Source organism: Cryphonectria parasitica (assembly GCF_011745365.1).
Source record: "Cryphonectria parasitica EP155 unplaced genomic scaffold M406scaffold_7, whole genome shotgun sequence".
NCBI lineage: Eukaryota > Fungi > Ascomycota > Sordariomycetes > Diaporthales > Cryphonectriaceae > Cryphonectria > Cryphonectria parasitica.
In genome coordinates this window covers 970,529-991,429 of record NW_024468915.1, presented here as the reverse complement: position 1 = coordinate 991,429, position 20,901 = coordinate 970,529, and the positions used below count along the sequence as shown (strand labels likewise).

The 20,901-nt window shown below is 53.9% G+C and overlaps 7 protein-coding genes across 7 annotated transcripts; 4 read left to right on the top strand and 3 right to left on the bottom strand.

Moving 5' to 3' along the window:
• Window positions 1–282: 282 nt before the first annotated feature.
• On the top strand, window positions 283–1,386 carry M406DRAFT_72349 (uncharacterized protein; the record flags this gene model as incomplete). Its single annotated transcript, XM_040925541.1, has 3 exons — window positions 283–672; window positions 743–842; window positions 929–1,386. 3 exons carry the CDS (start codon window positions 283–285, stop codon window positions 1,384–1,386), a joined length of 948 nt encoding a protein of 315 aa, XP_040773316.1.
• A 1,093-nt stretch (window positions 1,387–2,479) lies between these two features.
• On the top strand, window positions 2,480–3,244 carry M406DRAFT_72348 (uncharacterized protein; the record flags this gene model as incomplete). Its single annotated transcript, XM_040925540.1, has 2 exons — window positions 2,480–2,578; window positions 2,702–3,244. 2 exons carry the CDS (start codon window positions 2,480–2,482, stop codon window positions 3,242–3,244), a joined length of 642 nt encoding a protein of 213 aa, XP_040773315.1.
• A 1,168-nt stretch (window positions 3,245–4,412) lies between these two features.
• On the top strand, window positions 4,413–5,543 carry M406DRAFT_323507 (uncharacterized protein). Its single transcript, XM_040919778.1, has 2 exons — window positions 4,413–4,563; window positions 4,644–5,543. Exons 1-2 carry the CDS (start codon window positions 4,520–4,522, stop codon window positions 5,131–5,133), a joined length of 534 nt encoding a protein of 177 aa, XP_040773314.1. The 5' UTR covers window positions 4,413–4,519; the 3' UTR covers window positions 5,134–5,543.
• A 1,415-nt stretch (window positions 5,544–6,958) lies between these two features.
• M406DRAFT_12734 (uncharacterized protein) lies at window positions 6,959–8,568 on the bottom strand (the record flags this gene model as incomplete). The annotated part of the gene is made up of 3 exons (XM_040915378.1): window positions 6,959–7,647; window positions 7,718–8,027; window positions 8,119–8,568. Coding segments are annotated over 3 exons (1,449 nt in total), but the record flags the coding sequence as incomplete, so codon positions are not given.
• Window positions 8,569–12,678: 4,110 nt separating this feature from the next.
• On the top strand, window positions 12,679–15,541 carry M406DRAFT_103102 (family 15 glycoside hydrolase; the record flags this gene model as incomplete). The annotated part of the gene is made up of 8 exons (XM_040915044.1): window positions 12,679–12,821; window positions 12,903–13,092; window positions 13,177–14,200; window positions 14,262–14,285; window positions 14,354–14,536; window positions 14,628–14,840; window positions 14,925–15,162; window positions 15,290–15,541. 8 exons carry the CDS (start codon window positions 12,679–12,681, stop codon window positions 15,315–15,317), a joined length of 2,043 nt encoding a protein of 680 aa, XP_040773960.1. The 3' UTR covers window positions 15,318–15,541.
• A 33-nt stretch (window positions 15,542–15,574) lies between these two features.
• Window positions 15,575–17,268, bottom strand: M406DRAFT_347461 (uncharacterized protein). Its single transcript, XM_040922300.1, has 3 exons — window positions 16,682–17,268; window positions 16,275–16,607; window positions 15,575–16,125 (listed from the first exon to the last, which is right to left on the bottom strand). The coding sequence occupies exons 1-2, from the start codon at window positions 17,091–17,093 to the stop codon at window positions 16,357–16,359; spliced, it is 663 nt and encodes a 220-aa protein (XP_040773312.1). The 5' UTR covers window positions 17,094–17,268; the 3' UTR covers window positions 15,575–16,125; window positions 16,275–16,356.
• Window positions 17,269–19,738: 2,470 nt separating this feature from the next.
• Window positions 19,739–20,695, bottom strand: M406DRAFT_323505 (uncharacterized protein). The gene is made up of 2 exons (XM_040919777.1): window positions 20,309–20,695; window positions 19,739–20,206 (listed from the first exon to the last, which is right to left on the bottom strand). The coding sequence occupies exons 1-2, from the start codon at window positions 20,646–20,648 to the stop codon at window positions 19,950–19,952; spliced, it is 597 nt and encodes a 198-aa protein (XP_040773311.1). The 5' UTR covers window positions 20,649–20,695; the 3' UTR covers window positions 19,739–19,949.
• Window positions 20,696–20,901: the final 206 nt, after the last annotated feature.

Here is a 20,901-nt window from a genome sequence, read left to right as displayed (position 1 = left end):
TATCTATGACCGATCCGAACGCAAGTGTACGGCGCAGATTCGAGGATTGATTCCCACCACGGATATACGCGGAACTCATTTTTGCTTAAATCCCCTCGATATGAGTCACCACTATTCTGCGTCATATCTCGAGCAGCGGTCAGTTCTATTGCCTCTGCGAGACAAGAAGAAGGCTCTCCTTTACAGCGCAAGCCTCAAGGCAGCCCCAGACCACCGCCATCACTACTCCCACTTACCACCATTGTCACTACTTCATCAACCAATCTCTTCTCTTCGCCCATCATGTCCTCCACTACTGTCTCAGCCCCCTTAGACCCTACGTTCCGCAACTACACCCCCGAACAAGCCGCTGCCTACGCCCGTGGCCGCGGTGAATCCGCTACCGATGTTATCCAGGAGACCCTAGCCTTCCACCTGGCCGGCGGAGGCAGCCTCGAGATGGCCTTGGACGTGGGCTGCGGCACGGGCCAGGCAGCGCGTGTGCTAGCACCACACTTTTCGCGCGTGGTCGGCGTCGACCCCGGCGCGCAGATGGTCGAGCAGGCACGGCAGGCTGCCGGCGAGACGAGGAGCGGCGAGCCCGTCGAGTTCGAAGTGCTGGCTGCCGAGGAGCTGGCGAGCTCGAGGATCGTGCAGCCTGGGTCGGTGGACCTGCTCACGTCGGCCATGGCGGTATGTGAAGATCTGTGTCCTGCCCGTCCTGATTTATTACCACTGACAAGGATGACGAACTGGACGATAGGCTCACTGGTTTCGCATGGATGAGTTCTGGAGACAAGCAGCGCGCATGGTGAAGCCGGGTGGCACTGTGGCCTTATGGACCCACGCGTCGCTATTTTGCCGTTAGTCCAGCCCCGTTCTTCTAATTGCTCAAGAACGTGCAAGGCCTCGTTTACGATACCAACAGGAAGCCTGACACTGAGATAAGACCCTTCCACGCCCAACGCCGCAGCCGTGCAGGAGGCTCTCAGCCACCTAGAAGACAGTATCCTGGGGCCCTTTGAGGGTCCGGCCCTGCATCTGTCACGCACCATGTACGACACGCTTCCGTTGCCATGGTCCATCGAGCCGCCGGTCGCAGCGTTTTCGGCGGGCAATTTTGTGCGCAAGGAGTGGAACCGCGGCGGGAAGCTCGAGGACGGGGCTGTCGACTTCTTCGCCGGCGGTAGGGAGCAGTCGCTCGACGAGCTCGCGCAGGGCCTCGATACGGCGTCTATGGTGACGCGTTGGCGGCAGGCTCATCCTGACTGTGTAGGGACAGAAGAAGATTGTGTGAGAGTGACTGTTCGTCGCATAGCGGAGGTGGTGGGAAAGGACCAGGCTGATATCAGGCTGAAGCTGGGCAGTGCGACAGCTCTGTTGCTGTTCAGACGGGGTCCCGACTAGATACAGGGAGCACACCAAAGGGCAGACAGTAAGTATATATTTCTTGATTTGATGATAGCAGCTATGAGGCAAATTAGATAAGGGCTAAAGAAGTCCTGGAACTGATAAAATGCCACACCAGCGCGACCTCAGACGTGATGCTCAAGTGTAAATTACCCAATCAGGTTAGCGGCTCCAAGGCCTTTTACAGCGGTTTCATTGGTGAGGACTTGTCAGGATTGGCTTCTCTGCGAAAACAGCACTGGTCCACCAAGAGCCCCCCCCCCCCCCAATTTTTGGCAGGTGTCGAGGCGAGATGAGCTTTTCAGAAAAGGGAATTGTGACAAGTCAGCCTGCCAAATTGAGGCTGCTCTCATTCCAAGACTTTCAAGGCCTGATGTGCCCTGGCGAGCTGACCTCATCATGGAACCGACCGTAGTCTATAAAATACCATGCATGGCCCAAAGAGAGACCCATTCTGCGTAAGCGTTCCTCGGAAAAAGAAAAGAGAAGGTGGGCGGGGGGAGGACAGGCTCCTTGTCATGGCGAACAGGTTGGTGCTGACATAGACGCCACATCCCCCTCAGGATCAGCTCTTCCTCGCCTTTTCATTTTGGGCAAAATCAGCCGCGGCCGCTGAGCACGCACCCGCCTCGCAAGACACAAGTTGGGCTCACGGAAAATGTCCCCTGTTTTTGTTGATGAAACGAGCTGACCATCAAGTTTGCGACCAATGGCCTGCGGGCTCCCTTGGCAGTGTAATTTGCAGCCGAACAGAGGGGAAGCTCAATAGCATCGCACCTAAAGATGACGACCGGGTCTCTTCTCCCTCACGTTAGGGGAGGTAGGTGAGATTTCTGGACGAGGTCCGAGAGACACGTTGGAACCCGAGCACCGGCCCGTAAGAAGAAAAGGTTGGGCCCGGAATTTGTTATCACGTAAAGGCCAAGAAGAGTTGGCGAAGTGCACCAGAAAAAAGACATAAGGGGCAGCTGTCCAGGCCTCTCTATCTAAACGGACACTCTTGGACAGTCGAGACACCAACGTCTTTCTCGCTGAAACCCCCTTCCTGCGACTACACAGTGTCCTGTCCAGCCAGGAAAGGCCCACCAACATGAACAGCTCAAGCTCTGTTAGCATCGGCGGCGCCATGGGCACCGTCGAACTTGCAAACAACGTCAAAAGTTTCCTCGACAGCACGCAAGACAAGCAGGTGTGTAATTATCCTTCTCCTCTAGGGCAAAGAAGCATGATGGAGTGCTTGAGCACTTGCTCAGAACAAAAAAAAAACAAAAAAGAGGGAAGAAGAAAAATTAAACTTGGCATCCTTTACTAGGACGAGGATCTCCTGGCCAGGATCAATGTGCTCAAGCGGCCGGTTGAGACCAACATCGAGCTGATCCTGGACTGCGACCCAGCACAGTATGAGGACTACGCCACGAGGCTGGTGAAGCTTAAACGCTCCTTCGCGACCATCGACCCGAACGCGAAGCGAGGCGATACTACTCGGCGCCTGGAGACATTCTGCCGGGGCCTGGACGACCTCCTGATCGAGACGGAGAAGACGCTCGGCAGGAAGAGCCTGGGAACACTGAACATCATGCTGGACGAGCCCGCACCAGTGGCAACCCGCACCTCTCGAGACCAGGCCCGGATCAGGACGCAGAGCATCCAGGCCAGTACCGTCGCGTCGAGGCGCGACGCATTCCAGGTCCCACCCATCTCATTGTCGGGGGCGCGCTTCCTGTCGCCCAAGTCGCCGGCATGGAAAAGGCACCGCCTCCTCAGGCCTTCGTCCCCACGATCTCCTCGCTCTCCTCGGCACATCAGGTCTGCACAGATACACCTGACGGTCAGGCAGGCAGGGCGGCAGGCTTAGTAAAAGATTTTCAGAGGTGTGGATAGCTCAGCGCTGGTTCAGCAGCAAAGGCCGTGGCGGATGGAATCGAGTTACTTGACTTTGACCGAGAAGATGGGGTTGAGGAGCGGGACTCCGAGGTTTCAGCTGGCCAAAATCTGTAAAATAGTATAGGGGAAAAAATAGCTTTAATTGATACTGAGGGTTTTGGAATATAGAAAATCCAAATGGAGCATTCGGGGGAGATGGATAATCTGAAATGCTTGAAAAGGGAAACAGGTTTGTTCATCACCACCGAACTAAGCTCTTGTTGGACAACACGTACAGCATGGCAGCCATGGGTTACCGCTGGGCGGGAAGGTGGCAGGTGGGAACAGGCGGGAAGTAGCAGAAGAGTTGTTGTTGGGTGATGGTCAGGCGATCATCCCCAGCACAGCCACGTCCCAAGACCTGCTAACCGGCCTGGCTGCTAACCTGCTGGGTACATACACCACATACACACATTGTGCCACAGTAGCAATCCACTATCTGGCCGCTATAGCCGGGATTCATTCGTTTTCCGGTAGAAATCAAGTACCACATTGGCGCAAAAGTGATCAATAGTGTGCGGCACTGGTCAGATTCCATATATCGTCACACACGTTTTGTCGCTGTTCCAGTCTTCACAAGGGTACGAGTGAAGGATTGAAAGGAGTGACGCGTTCCTACAAGCCACTCACTCACAATTGTCCAGTCATCAGACGTCCAAAGACCCCAACGGGTGAGGTGACTGGACAAAATCCCAACCTGTCTCACACACAAGTGCGCTGAATAAGGTTGTGCTGGCCCCCGGGAGCGGGGGGCTGAGGGGCAGTGACAGAACGGCTCTGGTTGGACCCCGGCTCCAGAACCACCCAGAACCAGTTAACAAGAGCGAGCCATCAAACAACGTCATCCATTTGCCCAGGAATCACGCTCTCAGCAGCCTGGGTCTTTGTTGCCTGCAAAGTCACGGCACCCGAGGCCCAAATCCCGCCACCCAGCTTTTTACTGCCACACGGCACCTCTTCCGCACTACGAATACGCCAATACGATTTCATCACTACTGACGACGCCCCAGATAAAACATCCGTATCACTTCCTCCCTTCCCCAAGCCATTCTCGAGCTTGGCCTTCTACTTTCTCCGTACAAACCTACTTTAAACCCCACCTACCCATCCATCATCCATTCATCTTGTCCTCTCGATCCCATCCCCTTCATCCACCATCAACACCCCCAATTACCACATCTTGAAGTAATTGTGCGCATACGTCAAGATGTTCATCCCACAATCTACCTCGAGTAGTCTCAACCGCAGAGCGTAAGTCTGGCTCGTCACACCCCCCCCCTTCCACCATATATTCACTTGTTTGTCTAACATTTCCTTTTCCTCTTGTCTAGTTGCTCCAGTGGTTGGTATCTCGGCAATGATGGTCTCTGCTACCGCTCCAACTTCTCCTACTGGGGCCGCTGGGTCCTCGCCGCCATCATCATCGTCTTCGTCATCGCGCTTCTCGTCTTCTGGAGCTGCATCAACAACCGCCGCCGCCGCCGAATGGGCTTGCGGCCTCGCTATGGCACCGGCTGGGTGGGTGGCGGTCCCTTCGGCGGTGGGTACGGTGGCCAGCAGCAGCAACCCGCGCCGCAGTATGGCAACCAGAATGGCGGCTGGTTTGGAAGCAACAAGTACAACTCCAACCCGCCTCCCCCCCAGTACACGCCCAACGACGTCCCGAACCAGTACACCGGCAACACGCACAACACCAACGATGGCTACTACGGCCAGCAGCCTAATGACGTCCCCCTGCAGCAGCCCTCTGGCAGCTATTACCCGCGTGGTGGCGAAACCGTGTACGAGCCTCCCACCAGCCCACCGCCTGCCAAGCACTGAGCGTCTATGGTTGTTGGATGACGCAAAGGGCGGGAAACAAATCTTTTCTCTTTTTTCTTTTTCACTATGGGATTAAAGATGATTTGCGATTGGGCAGTCAAAAAGATGTGATACCTGAATCGACGACATTCCTTTTTTTCCCTCTTCATACAGGACCGCGGGATCAATGAGAGACCAATGAATGGCGTTTGGTCCGGCCTGGCGTTATGGCTCATCACAAATGGGCAGGGTTTCGACATCACGTACATGCTATTCTCTTACTGGAACGGGGCTCAAACATGGGTAATGAAAGAGTGTGGATGGATGGATGGCTGATACGAAAAGAAATACCCTCGGTGCCATGGGCTTTTAAAAACTCATTCAATGCCCAGCTGGAACGTTTTCCTCATTAGTAATATATTATCATTACCAACACTAGTATTTCCCGGCAATCCGGCGGTGATGTTGTTCTTTGACATTCACTTTCCCATTCTCACAGTTGGTAGTAATCAGCGATTTGTCCATGTACTGTGTGTGGTACGTGCTCATTCATCCACTCTGGCTCCACACTGCCGAGGCGCCAAGTGGCGATCCTGGGAGGCCTCTGTCTCGCTCTGACCTGTGAGACTCCACGATCCTGTCAGACCATGCTCGGGAGAAGTAGTTTTTCGTAGCAGCACACCAATTCTGGTCAATTGCCCCTTTTTTTTTCTTTTTCGAGAGGTAGAAAGAAAGGAAAAAAAGACCAAGACTCCATGTGAAATGCGCAACATCCCTCATAAGTCAGAGAACTCAAAAGGAAACCACACTTTCAGCCTTGTGTGGCTTGTGTTCCCCCTCCATCCCCGGCTTACACAAGGCTGACAGACCCAGCGACAAGGTCACAATAAAGCAGTCACTGTGTGCTGGCCCTCTCCACCAGGAAGGAAAACTACTTTACTATCTGTAAGGGTCACAGTCAGTTACAGTCACGTTCTCTCTTCGTTTGACAGTCAAGTTTCTGATTAATTAGATTGAGCCCGATGATCAGCCTTCTGGAAGAATTTGGCTAATGGTATTGTGTGTGTGTTTTTTCTCTCCCTTCTTTTCTATAGCTGGATTGGATTGAAAATGAGTCGTGGTTCCTGGGTGTTGGCGCAGACCACTCTCCAGGACGATCTACATATTGCACGCAGAACAATAACATGAGCAGGATGGCATACGCCCTTTCTTCAGAATTATTGTAGCTCTCTGTTATTAATAAGATTCTTTGTTATTTGTATAGCCAGTCTCCTTTTGGACTGACCAAATTGATCTGCTCAACCCGGTCCATTGTGCCGGTTCCTCAGAATCCAAATATGCTTAATGCTCTTCCCTGCAACACACAGTTTGACCTGGGCTCTTCTTTCTCCTCCGAAAAACAGGAAAGTGAAAAAAAAGCCATCAATTTCTCTATCTTCTGAGTGAGAACTCCTTGAATGGTCATGCAAATGCGGTTATGCTCGCTCTGAATATGTAGCTAATTGACTCTGTTCTCTTTCTTTCTGAAATGGTTGTTGGGGTATCATTTTGAGCATGCTTCCAGGCGACTGACTGACTTGTCCTCGCTGCCCCCTTGTGAGAATGGAATATCCAAAAAATGGGGACACAGAGCCCTTCCTCCTGTTTTTTTCTTCTAGTCTTGCCGGTCTGCCTTGTCTCGCTCCTCTCCAGAAACATGGGTGAGGTTGTATGGCGGATTTTGCGGAGGTGGTGGAATGATAATGTCGCCATCAACCGTCACTAGATCACCCTGCTCCATGGGTACCTCCACGCTCTGCCGCGCCGCGAGCCGCCCTGTCTCCTCACCGCCTTCATCCTCGGGGTCTGTCTCGCTCGAGCTCGGGCTCGATAGGTCCGGTTCAATGTGGAGGCTATGAACAGTCTTCTGCGCATCCTGTCGCATCTTGGTGATCTTGATCCAGTTGTACGCGCAGATCGCACCGATGGTGACACAGAGCCCCGAGATGTTGATGGGCGTCAGCTTGTCATCAAAGACCAGGGTGGCAGTCGAGATCGTCACGACCTCCTTGAAGATGCCGGCGATCGAGAGGGTGACGACGGATGTTCGCTGCAGCAGAGCAAATTCGGAAGCCGTCATGAGGAACGCGATGGTTCCTGGGAACAGGAGGAGCAGCGGGGCCGCGATGCCCCATTCGTTCACGAGCCCTTGTAAGGATTCGATGAGGGCGGGGAATCCCTCGACAGGAACGGCGATGACGAGGAGGGTGAGGAACATGACGGGCGCGAGGAAGAAGATGCTGGAGAAAGGATTCGAGGTAGCCGGATTGCGCAGCAGAAGGATCTGGGTGAGACCCCAACGGAAGCCCGAGAAGAAGGCGGCGGAGATGACCAGGATGAAGCCGAGAACGTCGAATTCGATCTCGCCGGCTACCATCATGATGACTCCGATGGTCATGGTTGCGATGATGGCCACCAGCCTCCATGTGGGTGCCTCCAATCGGAAGAGGAATGCAAAAATAAGAACGAATGCTAGCGAGGACGATTTGCACATTGCTGTGATGGATGGTCAGCATCTTTGCGTGTGTATAGAAAGCGGGGTGACGCGAAGCTGGGAAGCTCTTACTGTAAAAAGTCAAAGTAATAAACTTGAGAGAAGTGTTGCCCAGGCCGATGTCAAGACCCGTGGCTGCACCACAGGGCCCAATCCTAGTGAGGTAGAACATCTTGGTCATGATGGGGCTGTCTGGATCGTTCTCGTCCCTCGAAGAGTGGCCCAGGTCTGATCTTCGCTGCGGCGCATGCTGAGGTCTTAATGATGGTATAAAGTAAAGGACAACACAGGAGAGAAAGAACTGTACAAGCATGTGTACAGAGGTCGTAAATAACGGGAAAGGAAAGTTCAATCGGTTGCTGTCGAACATCCACTTGTTGTACTGAATTTTCCCCCTCCTTGTCAGTACTAAGTCACACAATCCATATTTCCGTAATTCCATGTTCGTGGTGTTGAATCAGTTGCCAACTTACAAGTGAAATGCTTAGTGAGAAGAGATACCAGAGGCCGATCAAAGTCCCATTGATAGCCAGTTTCCTGACCACAGTCTGGTCTGCCTCCTTGCGTTCTTCCTCTGTGATCTTGTCGCGTGCTATGCGCTGATCGAGCAACGTATTTCGTCTCCGTTTCCTCTGTTTCCTTTTTCTGTCTTTGGCTGTGAGACCGGTTTCCTCGTCGTCGTGCAGGTCCTCGTCCGAGAAGTCTGGGTTCGGGCCAGGCTTTATGTAACTATCTTTCCCTTTGACTGTGGACTCGCTCTCTTCTGATATCTTTGGCTCGTCCATAACAAACTGCCCGCTGACGGAGGGGCCCCTGACGTGCCCGTTCCTCCCTGGCTGCGGTGTTGAGCTGCTCGAGGGCGACATTAGACTGCTGCGGCGGCGGCGGTGGCCGGCCGGATTGATGGGGTCCATCTCGATGTTGTCTGCAAAGGAGCCAGTGCTGGAGGCGGCAGCGGCATCAGAAACAGTAGCTCTCCTCGCACGAGCGGTTGCTATGGTGGTACGATCGGAGGTCAGGTTGGATGACAGCAACGACGACGACGACGACGACGACGGGCCGTTGTGGACCCCGGCAAATATGTTGTTGTTGGTCGCGTGCGCGGGTGCAAAGGGCTTCGCTGGCGACCCTGGAGCGGAGGACTCGGCTGACGAGGTCGTGTATTGGCCGAGATTAATCGAAAGTCGGGGGAAGGCGGCGACGGACTCGGGACGAGGGGAGTTATTGTTGTTCTTCTTTGTCGTCGAGGAGAGGGGCGACACAGAGACGGGATGAGGCAGAGAGGGGGGAGGAGACGAGGACGGCATTGTACACACACGATAGTGTGCTGGGTGCAATACTTTTATTCAGTGAAGGAAATTGGGGGTCGTCATGGCCGGGCCTCTTCGTCAGACTGAACCGTGCAGACTTGTGGATCATGGGCCACCAAAAACCCCCTGGCACAGAGCTTGGCTCAGTGTGGGCTCTCTCCTCTCTCTACACTCTTTTTCGCCTTGGGACCCCCCTAAACGTGCTGATGGATCCTGTTGGGTAGGGTCACTGTGTGACTGGATGGGGATGACTGGACCTCACAGCTGGCACTGCATGCGACCTGCAGCTCCCGCCCTGCCCGCACCAGGGGTGAACCCTTTTTTTCTTCTTCCTTCTTCCTCTTTCTCTTTCCCTTCTCTATTTTGCCCCCCTCTTCTTTTCTTTGGTTCGCAACCCGATACCCACAACGTTGAGAATTCGCCAACTGGGCGGTCTAGGGTCGAGGGGTCCCAGGGGATGGTATGGCGGGAAGTGGAGGGACTGTGGTTCTTCTTGGCGTGTTGTGTGGAGGAAGGTAATGGTTTCTCTAGCGCTTGAGGAGATGAGTCTAGAGTAGAGAGGGGAGGTTAATCCCCACCGCGAACGTTTACCGCCTCGATACCCGCGCTCGTTCCCGGCGTTTCAGCGTACTGTCAGAATTGCAGCTATCGTAGCCGTACCACTGTGGTAAGTAGCCCCCATACGGTACATAGATCGAAAGAGAGAGGGCAAACAAATCAAGGTTCCGCTAGGCTTTGTACATACTGTGACCATGTCTGGCTGACCATGTCTTGCCCAGGCCGTGCCAAGCTACTACGAGCCTTGATCACATGGGTTCTGCTGCTGACGGTGACGCTGGTTAGTGGATGACAGGCCCAATGGGCAGCAAACCGGGGATTCCCCCCCCTGGGCACCATGCCGTGGGCAGCAAGGCGCAAAAAACAACCACCAGGAAGGCAGGGTATATAGCAACCCATCCATCATCCTTCAGCACTTCTTAGACGTCAATGGCTCTGCTCACAAGATGACGGGTGGATCCTCCCCATCCCAGGGAAGAAGGGCCTCGAATGGCTGGTTTTGTCGCTCTCGCTAGGCGGCAGTGCCTGGAGAGGCCAGGGGATCCTTCACCAGTCTTTTCTTAGCTCGGCCAACCCAGACCACTTCCCGCTTCCTCCTTGTTGTTGTCAGCACAAAACACACAGTACTTTGTGGTCTGTCCTTCCAGGGCCTGGCTGGCAATGTAACTTTGGGGAGGCCAAGAGGGCCCTGCCTGTAATGATTGAATTTTCCCTTCCTCAATGCTCGCTCTCGGTAGTTGGCCGGCGGTTCTTCCATTTTTTCTATATCTTTTCTTTTTTTACTTTCCCTATTTTCTCTTCTCCTCCTCCTCCTCTTCCTATTTCTTTCTTTGCTCATCTCCCCTTGGAGATCTCCTTCCTTCCTCTCTTTTCGTCTACCTCCGTAAGAAATTCCCCACAGGCCCCCTGGTGGGCCCCCGATTTTCTCGAAAACAGAGACCCTGAAATTCGTGCTGCACACTTGATCTGCAGCAAGCGTAGGACCCGAGGACCTAAACTCTGGTCCCCCATAGCTGATCTTCTTACAGCACACAAAAACCGTTCTATGCTGAATATAAGTGCAGCTGGGACCTCCCTAGCAAGAGGCACTGAGCTTCTCGGATCAGCTGGACATGGCATCACGATTTAAACTTGGATGGGGCTCTAGTACTATAGTAAGCTTGTGTAGGCTGGCAAGGCCTGGTCTTAATTCCTCGGAGCTAGCCAAGCTCCTAGTTCGTAATTTGGAGTTCCGAATGATGATGAGATGCTTCGGGATCATGCTCACCCGTCTGAAATAATAGTCATGCGGCCACTGTAGCTCGACACACTGACCTCCCAACACACACACACACACACACACAGCACAACAACCTGCCAGACACAGAGACCATCACGCCTTCATGCTTTTGCTCAGCTGGACAGCACAACCCATCTGTCCCCTAGGCGACCTGTGCAACCTAGAGCATTCCCGCGCGGACGGACCCAGAGGCTAGACCGACACAAGGTAATGGTGCGAGTCAATGATCGACCTGAAATCTGGGGAAGTTGTCGATGTGATGTCAGCCAGAATCGACATGAGCCCTGAGCGCAACTCCCCCCCGGGCGGGTGCCGCCTAAAATCCTGTTAGATCCCCCGCTGTTTTCCTCCCCCCTCCCCGGACTGATGCGCAACACAGTGTTGATCCTCATTTATGATTCTTCTATTGACATCGACCATGGCTTTGAATGATGCTGCCTACGCACCTACAGTGTCGGTGTTTACTGTCTTATGTCTACTGCCACGTTCGAGTCCTGGAGAATTCCCACCTAAAGGCAAAGGCCACCCAGTATGGATGGCCCCTTGACGTTGTAGTAGGGGAATTGTCGATCAGGCAAGTCATGTAAGAACCACAAGACTTGTTGCGTGTCTTCTTAGAAGGTCACGCGCATCGCGTTGGGTTCTTAAGACTCGATCGATACTCCTCCAAGCAACGGCCGGCTGTCCGACGAGTAGCTGACAGGTCACTTCACTACTCTGCTGTAACGCCAGTCGGGAGTCGGTGAGACTACCCAAGGAGTTACCCGGTCGAGGCGGGCCAGTGCGAGCGAGGGTGCCTCACGATAACCTTAGATTAGGTGGTAGGTGGTAGTAGCAGGCCAGGGGACGCTGCCCCTCCCTCCACTAAGAAGCGGTGTCGTCCCAACTTCTATCGTCAAACGTGCCTTGTCTCTAGCTCAAAGGAAGGGACACGGCCTCAACTTGACCATAGGTAGGTCTCCTTATCGAAAAACGGTCACCTATGTGATCCAAGCCCAATATCATATGAGACACATATGGAGCCACTTCAGGGGGCAACTCCCATGATTTCTCAAGAAGCGCTGCCTCTTTGAGCTATGGACCTGGCTAAGCACACACGATTGGAACGTCTTAACGATATTACTTGCCGAAGCAGTCAAGAGTCGTCAGCTGTAGCTTCCAACGGTCGAACTTCATTAGACGTGCTCCACGAAGACATCGTGTCTTTAGGCACTCAACAGGGCCTATTAGTAATGTGTTTAGGAAGGGCACGCCAGACTCGACACTTCAAGCCTACTGCTTCAGAATTATGTTCTCGCCAGGCGCCGAACGAGCTTTTCAATTGGTCATCGTGGTCCATCGGCAGGTTGTAAGTGGTGTCTGTTGTTGGAAGAGCGAATATGTTCTCGCCACCTAGATGCTACATGTAAATGGCTATCATTGGTCCACAACATCATCATAATTAAGAGCTGCACTACGGCCTCATCTACATTCCAAAAATTAAGAATAATAATAAAGGATGTTTTCAGGACCTTCAAATCATATCAGTTGTGCGTTGTGCGTGCTTGTATTCTTCAGTGCTCGGTCTTGAAGGGATCGATGACTTCATGTCTCTCTTATTTGCATTACCGGAACTGGCGGGCTTATGACCGCCACTTCCCTATTGTAGCCTACTTCCCTTCTCAGCCGCAAAGCGTTTCCACGATCCTGAGCAGGGTCACAGCCAACGCTGTTCGCATCTACTATACGCTATCGTCAGTTAGAGCGTCTAAAGCGACTGCGATCGTCATCATCAAAAAGGACTTTGGTAGCGGCTCACGTGGAACCCCGAGCTCACCCACCACGAATAAGCAGAAGGCAGCTGGTGAAACATAACTGGGAACATCCTTTCCAAGACAGTCCAAAAGATGGCCAGCTCCGGCTCAACCCCCGCAACCTCTCTCAGAGGCCGGTTCGACGGCTACTTGCCCATCGAGGACTATGGCCTTATAGGAAACCTCAGAACAGCCGCCCTGGTCGGTAGGGACGGCAGCTGTGATTTTATGTGCTGGTGCGGACAACACGACACATGAAGCTATATACCGAGCATCACTGCTTAGTTATGTTCTCAAAAGGCTGACTGCTCGACCAGGCCCGACTTCGACTCGCCCAGCATCTTCTGCCGCCTCCTAGACAAGACCAAGGGCGGCCACTTTAGCATCTCGCCGCCGCCAAACATCACCTGCACCACCAAGCAGAGCTACCTGCCCTCTTCTAATATACTACAGACACGCTATATCAACGAGGATGGCGTCGCAGACCTGGTCGACTTCTTCCCGCGGGTGAGCAGCTCCTCTCTCTCTCTCTCTCTCTCTCTCTCTCTCTCTCTCTCTCTTTTGGGAAGCAGAGTTGGTAACTTTCCCTAGCCACGGACCTCGATCGTGCCTGTTTCGCATGCAGCAGGTCGGCAGTCGGCCTTTCGCGAGGCGCAAGTAGTTCAGGAGGAGCTGAAGAAGTGGCTCATCAGACGAGTCGAGTGCATCAGAGGTGAGATCTCGCTGGACGTGGAGATTTTCCCTGCGATGGGGTATGCGAAGGAGAAGCATGTCACAAGGGTGCTACAGGAGACGCACGAGCCGGGAATGGCGTCCAAGGCCGTCACATTCCACAGTGTCGAGAGGGACGGCCTGAAGCTGCAGCTGGATGTCACCATCGACAAGGGCGAAGATGACGCCGAAACCTGTCCTGTGGTGAAGTTCCAGAAGACGATGAGGGAGGGCATGGTCAGCGAGGGTGTTGTCACGCACATCACGCTGCGGGAGGGACAGGCCATCTCCTTCACGCTCCGCGACGATCTCGAGAGCCATGTCACGGCCAACATCACGACTGCTGATCTTGACAAACAGCAGAGCGACACACAGACGTTTTGGTACAACTGGATCTCCAAGTGTCAATACAGGGGCAGATGGAGGGAGGTTGTCACGCGGAGCCTGATGATACTGAAGCTGTTGACGTATGAACCGACCGGCGCAATAGTCGCTGCTCCAACATTCTCTGTTCCCGAGGAGATTGGGGGGCCGAGGAACTGGGACTACAGGTATTCCTGGGTAAGAGACTCGAGCTTCACAATCTACATTCTGCTCCGCCTGGGCTTCATCGAGGAGGCAGATGCGTACATGGAGTTCATCAACCAGCGTATTCTCAAGTCCCGCACCCCGGACGGAGGCCTGCCGATTATGTTCACGATTCGGGGCGAGACCGAGATCCCAGAACTGCAGCTGGACCACCTGGAGGGTTACAGGGGCTCAAAGCCAGTGCGTATCGGGAACGGTGCCGCATTCCATCAGCAGTTCGATATCTACGGGGAGCTGATGGACGCCATCTACCTGAGCAACAAATATGGCAACCCCCTGACTTGGGATACTTGGGTGTCTGTGCGGAAGCTGCTCGGTAAAGTTAACCCCTCGCAATTCCTGTGGGCCTCTGCAGCTGCTGACCCCCTCGTGTGCAGATTATGTCTTGACTATCATGAACGGTAAGCCAGATAATATGAAGACCATGCATCATTTGACTTGGCGAGGCAGATTACTGAGGGCCTTACAGAACCCGATATGTCTATATGGGAGGTTCGGAACAAGAAGCAGAACTTTGTCTACTCGAAAGTTATGCTCTGGGTGGCCTTCGACCGCGGCCTCCGTCTGGCAGAGAAGAGAACCCTGCCGTGCCCCAACCGAGGCAAGTGGCTTGAAGCCAGAGATAATCTCTATGAAGAGATCATGGAGAAGGGTGAGAGAAATTCCGATACTACTTAGTATCACATTTCTGAACGAGAATCCCAATCTCCCACCGACAGACCGGTCTGACAAGAAGTGCCTAGGATACAATACCGAGATGAAATGTTTCGTACAGAGCTACGAGAACCACACAATGCTGGATTCATCCATATTGATAGCCCCTCTTGTCTTTTTCATCACCCCAAATGACCCTCGCTTCCTCAACACCATGGACCGAATCCTCCTGCCCCCCGAGAAGGGCGGCTTGACCTCCACAGGGCTGGTGTACCGCTATGATACCGAGCTCTCAGATGACGGTAAAGTTACCCTCCAAGAATATCTCCTTGACAAGATCTATCCCGCTCCAGCCTGTTACCAGTGCTGATGATGCATGACTACAGGTGTGGGGGGACGAGAGGGCGCCTTCTCCATGTGCACGTTCTGGCTCGTCGAGGCTCTAACGAGAGCTAGCGTCTACGACGCCAAGTACCTCCCTCGCGCCATCAGCCTATTTGAGAATATGCTCACATTCTCGAACCATCTGAATATGTTCTCGGAAGAGATCTCTCGCAGCGGTGAGCAGCTTGGGAACACCCCTCAGGCCTTTAGTCATCTGGCGCTCATCAGCGCTGCTTTCAAGTGAGTCCCCCCCCCCCCTCCCTCCAACACTCCTTGTCTCGTGTAATCGCGCATCCTGTCTTTTTGATGCGGAACTGCCGCCTGCTCAGCTTGTATCCATGAACTTAATTGTTAATGAAAGTATCAGCCTGGACCGTGTGTCTGTGCGCCGGTGATGGGATACTGAGGACGATCTCTTTAGGAGCATAGATATGTGTGTACTGCAGTAGGAATAGTATCAAACTTTTGCGAATCATGTACACTGGCGCTGGTTTTCGGACTTGGTGATGAGGACAAGCTAGGTGATAAAGTGGCAGGGAAGGCGGTCAACTGTATTCAAAGCTGACAAAAATTCTGCTATACTGGCATCCAATCCATAAATATAATCATCTGGCGGACGAATCATTACTTGAGCACCTTTTCCTTTTCTTTTCTGGCTTACAATCAGAAGAATGAATTGAGAATGCCTAGGCTGGGCAGATTGAATATTCATAATCCTGTCCACAAGAGATACGGTTAAAGTTCCGTATGCTATGGCTTGTCTCCCAGCAAAAGTATGACCTCAGGCAACTCCCTGCCATTACTCAATTTGACTCAAGCTTTCTTGACTTATGCTCTGCTAGCATCATCCTCTGCATGATAGTAGTGAGATGAGTATAGCAGAGCAAGTCACAATGCCTTGGCCTGGCGAAACTCTCATCCCTTAGTTATCAGAGCACACCCTGCAGTAATCTTGCATGTGTGCAATGCGCTGTCTCTGCCCTTCTGGACTGTCCCTGACAGCGACATGTCGGCTCGGGGTGACCACCCGAGTCTCTCATCCTGTGGGTGCTGCCCCAATCCAGTCTTAATGTTGTGCGGGATAATGGGTCCAGCGCCACTAGTCCAATGTGGTCATCAGTCGATCTTGTCGTGCAGTGCAACTGCCTTGAGTTAACGTTCTGTCACGTCAAGTCTGCGTATCTCTGAATTTCTCAGACGAGGCTGTATTTGGATTGAGTTATGTTAGCAAGACCAACACTTTTTGTATGTTCAGATTGCAGTTTGACAAGAGAATTTTATCGCTGGAACATATACTGCATGCGACAAACAGTAAAGAGTGAACAAGAGGATGCGTATTATGAATGACTTACCTCTTTGATTGACCCATCAAATTGTGGTATGTGTATGCTCCCTCACCAATGCCTTGAAGAATCTCCAAATTGTCGAGTCTAATCATAATCCTGACAAGTCCATCTCATCCGCCATGGTCCCAACAGAACTGAGTCCGCTTGATGCGGGTCTGGACTCGATTTCGGGTTCAGGTGACTTCGTCACCGCCTCACGTCGTTTCGCTACCCAAGCTTGGATGCTGTCAATCTCACCACCTCCCTCGACCACAACTAGACCCTGATCATGAGCCCGAGATAGTAACGAGCCCGTATACTTGGTATCATCGGCGGTCTTGCTATGCCTCTTCTTGAGCGCTGTCGTGGAATGATTGTCAGCAGGCATCCCCACACCAGTGTCATCTGCTTCGAGCTTAGAAAACGGCGCGTACCGGTCAAATAGTCTGTAACACCATCCTCGACGCCATCAAGTGCAACCCTCTTGATCTGCTCCGTCTTAGGGCCCGTCGCCCATGCGACAAAGTCATCCACGCCCCTGGTATCCTCCTGCTCAAGGTAGTCCTGCTCCTCCCAGTCGCGCTCGGGCAGAAACGCGCCGACGTCCTGCAGTGCCAGACGGACGTCCACGAGCGATGGCTCTACCATGCCGGCGTAGTCAGGCACGTGCGCGTTGTTGCCAGCATGTCGCGCCGTCTCCTGGCACAGCACCTCGAGGTAGCGGGCGGCGAGGTCCGTCAGGCTGTCGATCACGACGGGCTTGGCGGAGTGAAAGCCCGTCGCGCGCAGGATCTGGATGATCGCGGGCCGCAGGAGCGCGTGGAAGACGGCTGGCGGAGGGGGCATGTTCGCAACAGGAACTGGGTGCTTTGCGCGACCGCGAGTGCCTAGTGTCGTATCGTGATGAGGGTCCCGATCTCGAAGCTCTGGATCATGGTCGGGACACGCTGCGCTCTTACGCACCGACCAGATCCTTCGAAAGGGGGATCACTGGTGTGACGTTGTGAGCCTGTGAGCTGGGTGACGCTGTCCCAGGGTTGTGAAATGAAAGCTACACTGACCGGATTGTCAGAAGCTCGGGCGTGCTGTTTGTTGCTTGTTGCGGCTCAAGTGCAGGGACTAGGGTCGCTCAGTTAAACCCCACCTACCCCAGGATAAGGTCCAGGGCCTGCCTAGAAATCACCCTGGAGCCAACTCTCCTTCGCGACTTCAACTTTGAACTCCCAACTCCTCTCCGGCCTTCCCATGTGCACCCAGTTCCAACTTCAACTCTGCATCAAGACGCGCGTCTCAGGAAGCTCCGCTCCTATCGCTTTGAACCATCGATCTTTCTGGCCCAGAGTATACTCATGGTCAACTTTTGGAGCCCAAGGAGCACATGGGAAGCCGTCGGACTTTAGACCACCTGCAGAGCATTGTGCTCTGGTCGATTGACCTCTGGACGGCGTGTCCATCCGCGTGACCTCCTACATCATCTCAATTGCATTTCTACAGACTCATCTAGCCAACTTAGACGACATTCATCATGGAGGGACCTAAGAAGACGCTCAAGCTGAAAATCAGCAGAACCCCTTCTATGTCTTCCACCAAGACGCCATCTGCTTCCCAGAATCACCCCCCTTCGCTCTTCGGCCAACCTGTCGCAACGCCAGACGCCATGTCTCCCCCCTCCTCGTACTTTCCGACTTTTTCGGCAGCCATGTCAACGTCTGCTGGGTCTGCAGCTACACCCTCTGCACCAGCGCCAGACTCTGCGACCATGCCGCCGCCAGCAATACCTCCTACGCCCACCGACGGCAGACCGAAGATTAAGCTCAAAATGAACCGAAGCCAGCCAGCGACACCCATTACCGAACTTGCTCCATCACGAACCCCATTGCCGGCTCGAACCCCTCTCCCAGCCAAAGCGACGCCTACAGAGCCTTCAGCGGCGCCTACGACGACGACGACAACAAAGGCAGGGCGGACGTCCAAGCCCACCGCAAAGAAGCGCGCTAAGAACGACGCTGCCTCTGATTCCGAGAACGAGGCAGAACGTAGCCAACAGCCACCGACCAAGAAGCGCCCGGTCCTCAAGACGAGGATCCCAATCCAGGGGAGCCAAGTTAGGAAGATTTCCCTGAAAGACAAGCTCACGTCAAGCAATGTTGTCCGACAGCCTGGTTCGGGCTTCGACTCCGAGATGGAGGACGCCGAGTCCGACCCCATCACAGAGGAAGAAATTGTGTTCCGCATGTTGGAAGGGCCCGAGTGCGACTACATCAACGAGTGTCTGAATGCCAAGCACAAGAAGTTTCCGTCCGGGGGAAACATGGAGTTCAAGCTCAAGTGGGTGGACGAACGCAGGGCGGCTGTCACTGTGCAGACGCAAATGTTCGCAGCGGTCCTGGTCGATCTGCCAACTATCACGGAGGCCACGAAAACCTGGGACAAGAAGCTCGTGATTAAATCAGCCGACATCTGTCAGATGCTCCTCGTGTTCAAGAGGATAACCAGGGAAGAAGAAGCAAAGAGCGCCGAACTTCCCAGTGTCCTCTTTGATGGATACAGATGGCCGCATGGGCTGACACCTCCCATGCATGACGCGGTTCACCGCAGATTCCGCAAGCGCTTGCACAAGAGCGAGATTGATAATAAGGAGAAAGAAGTCGAGAGGCTTCTCAAACTCGACAAGGCCGCTGTCAGGACCCGGTTCGAATATATCGGCGAGCGGCGTGGCACCATGCAGATCGACACACCGGGTGCTGACACACTCGATGCAGAGGGCGAGGAGGATGCGGAAGGCGAGCTCGAGGAGGTGGAAGGACTCGAGAATGGCTTCGAGCATGGTGACCTCGAAGCTGAACTGCAACGGGAGCTCGACGCGAGTATGGAAGACGTGTTCACCATGGATACGCCGGCTGAAGAGGGTGCTACACCGGTCGCCTCTGCCGAGACGCCGGCTGCGGCGGCCCAGGCTGGGGAGAACCAAGATGACGATGACGAGCTCTTTGGGGACGGCGAGAGCGGAGAGGATTACGATGATGACGACGAGGAGTCCGACGAGGACCTGGATCCTGCAGAGAGAGAACGGCGCGAGCATGTCAGAGGCGTCCGGGACGAGGTCAGGGACATCGGCCGGCAGATTGCGGAACTCAAGCGCCAATTGCAGCTCCCCCCTGCGCAGAATCCTCTCATCAAAAACAAACTACAGTCACGCCTCAAGGGTCTTCACGAGGACATGCGTCTCAAACTGGCCTCGATCGGAGAGGAGCCACCCGAGGACGAAGAGGACGATTAGTATTGATCGACGAGCTAGAAATCTGCATGTTTGCAAGGCTCGGGGGGTGCTCGAGATAATGTGTGCGTTCTTCTCAGCGAAGACAAATTTTTAGATGCTAGCCGCGGGGGAACCTGTTGCTACATGCCTGGAGGCAACTGATACTCAGTCTTTTGAGTTATACACCATGGTTAAGCAGGGGAGCGTCGCCAGTTCATTCATTATGGTGATTGCATTGTTAAAACATCATATATAATTGTGTTAACCTGAGCATGCAGCTTGCTTACATTTGGCAGCTTCATGTCAGGGCGTCTTAGTGGACCATCGAAGGTCACGCGCGTATCCATAATGTACAACTACCCTCTGGCCCATCATGTGTGGGCTGCTGATATGCATTGCCTTCAAGCCCACGCCGTCATAGCCCGGACCACAAACTGACCTCTTTACATAGACTTGAGGTAGTTGGCCTCCTTGATCTTGGCCTTTCTCTCCTTGCGCATCGCTTTCCTCAACTCCTCGCGCGAGCCCGCCGCCTCCAGCGCACCCTCCACACCACCATCCGGCGACCCAGGGAGGTTGATGGACTGCTGCTGCAGCGGTATCTTGGGTGCCAGCGCCTCGAGGTTGCCTGTGGCCAGGACCTGCGCCTCAAGGGACCGCTGACGCTTGGCGGCGATTCGACGCTGTTTCTTGGATTTGGCTAGAAGAGGAGGTGGTCACTTGTGTTAGTAGATGGCTAGGTTAAAGGGTCCCCCCCGCCGGGGGGGGGGGGTGAGGCGCTTATAGGGAATTTAGTACATACAGAACTCATCGCCTGCGCCCTCGTCTGCCTCGGCGTCCATCCTCTTCTGCACGTCCAGACACGACCACAGCCACTCTGGGTACTCGTCGTCGCGCAGCGCAACGGGGTCCGTCTTGCCCTTGAAGTAGTTGAGACCGTTCAGCACTGTCCCTGGCGGGCACGTAGACCGCGCCGCCGATTCATCTGCTGCTGCTGCTGTCGCGTCGGCCACTGTTGCGTCTGCGGGCGCAGCCTGTCTGGGTGCTAATGTGGTGGAGAAAGCTCTTCGTATGGGTGCTTTTGGTAGGATTGAGCGACGGCCTAGGGCCGTGGCCCTTTGTATACATGTCCTGCAGATCATGGTGGTGTGGTTTTCCCGTGCATGGGTGTTGGGGGTTTGGATGCAGGTTCAATTCGTGGGTGGATATAATCGCTGAAGTTGAAGGTCGCTGCAGAGTTCCGAAATTTCTGGGCCGGCACCGAGCCGCCGGCACTGTAGTTTTAGTACTACAGGCGGCATCTAGTTGGTACTACGTACTTGCTTAGGAGGGTCACGTCCAGGACTTGCTACGTCTACGCTTCTCGTTCAAAAGACAGTTTTCGGGGAGAGAAAA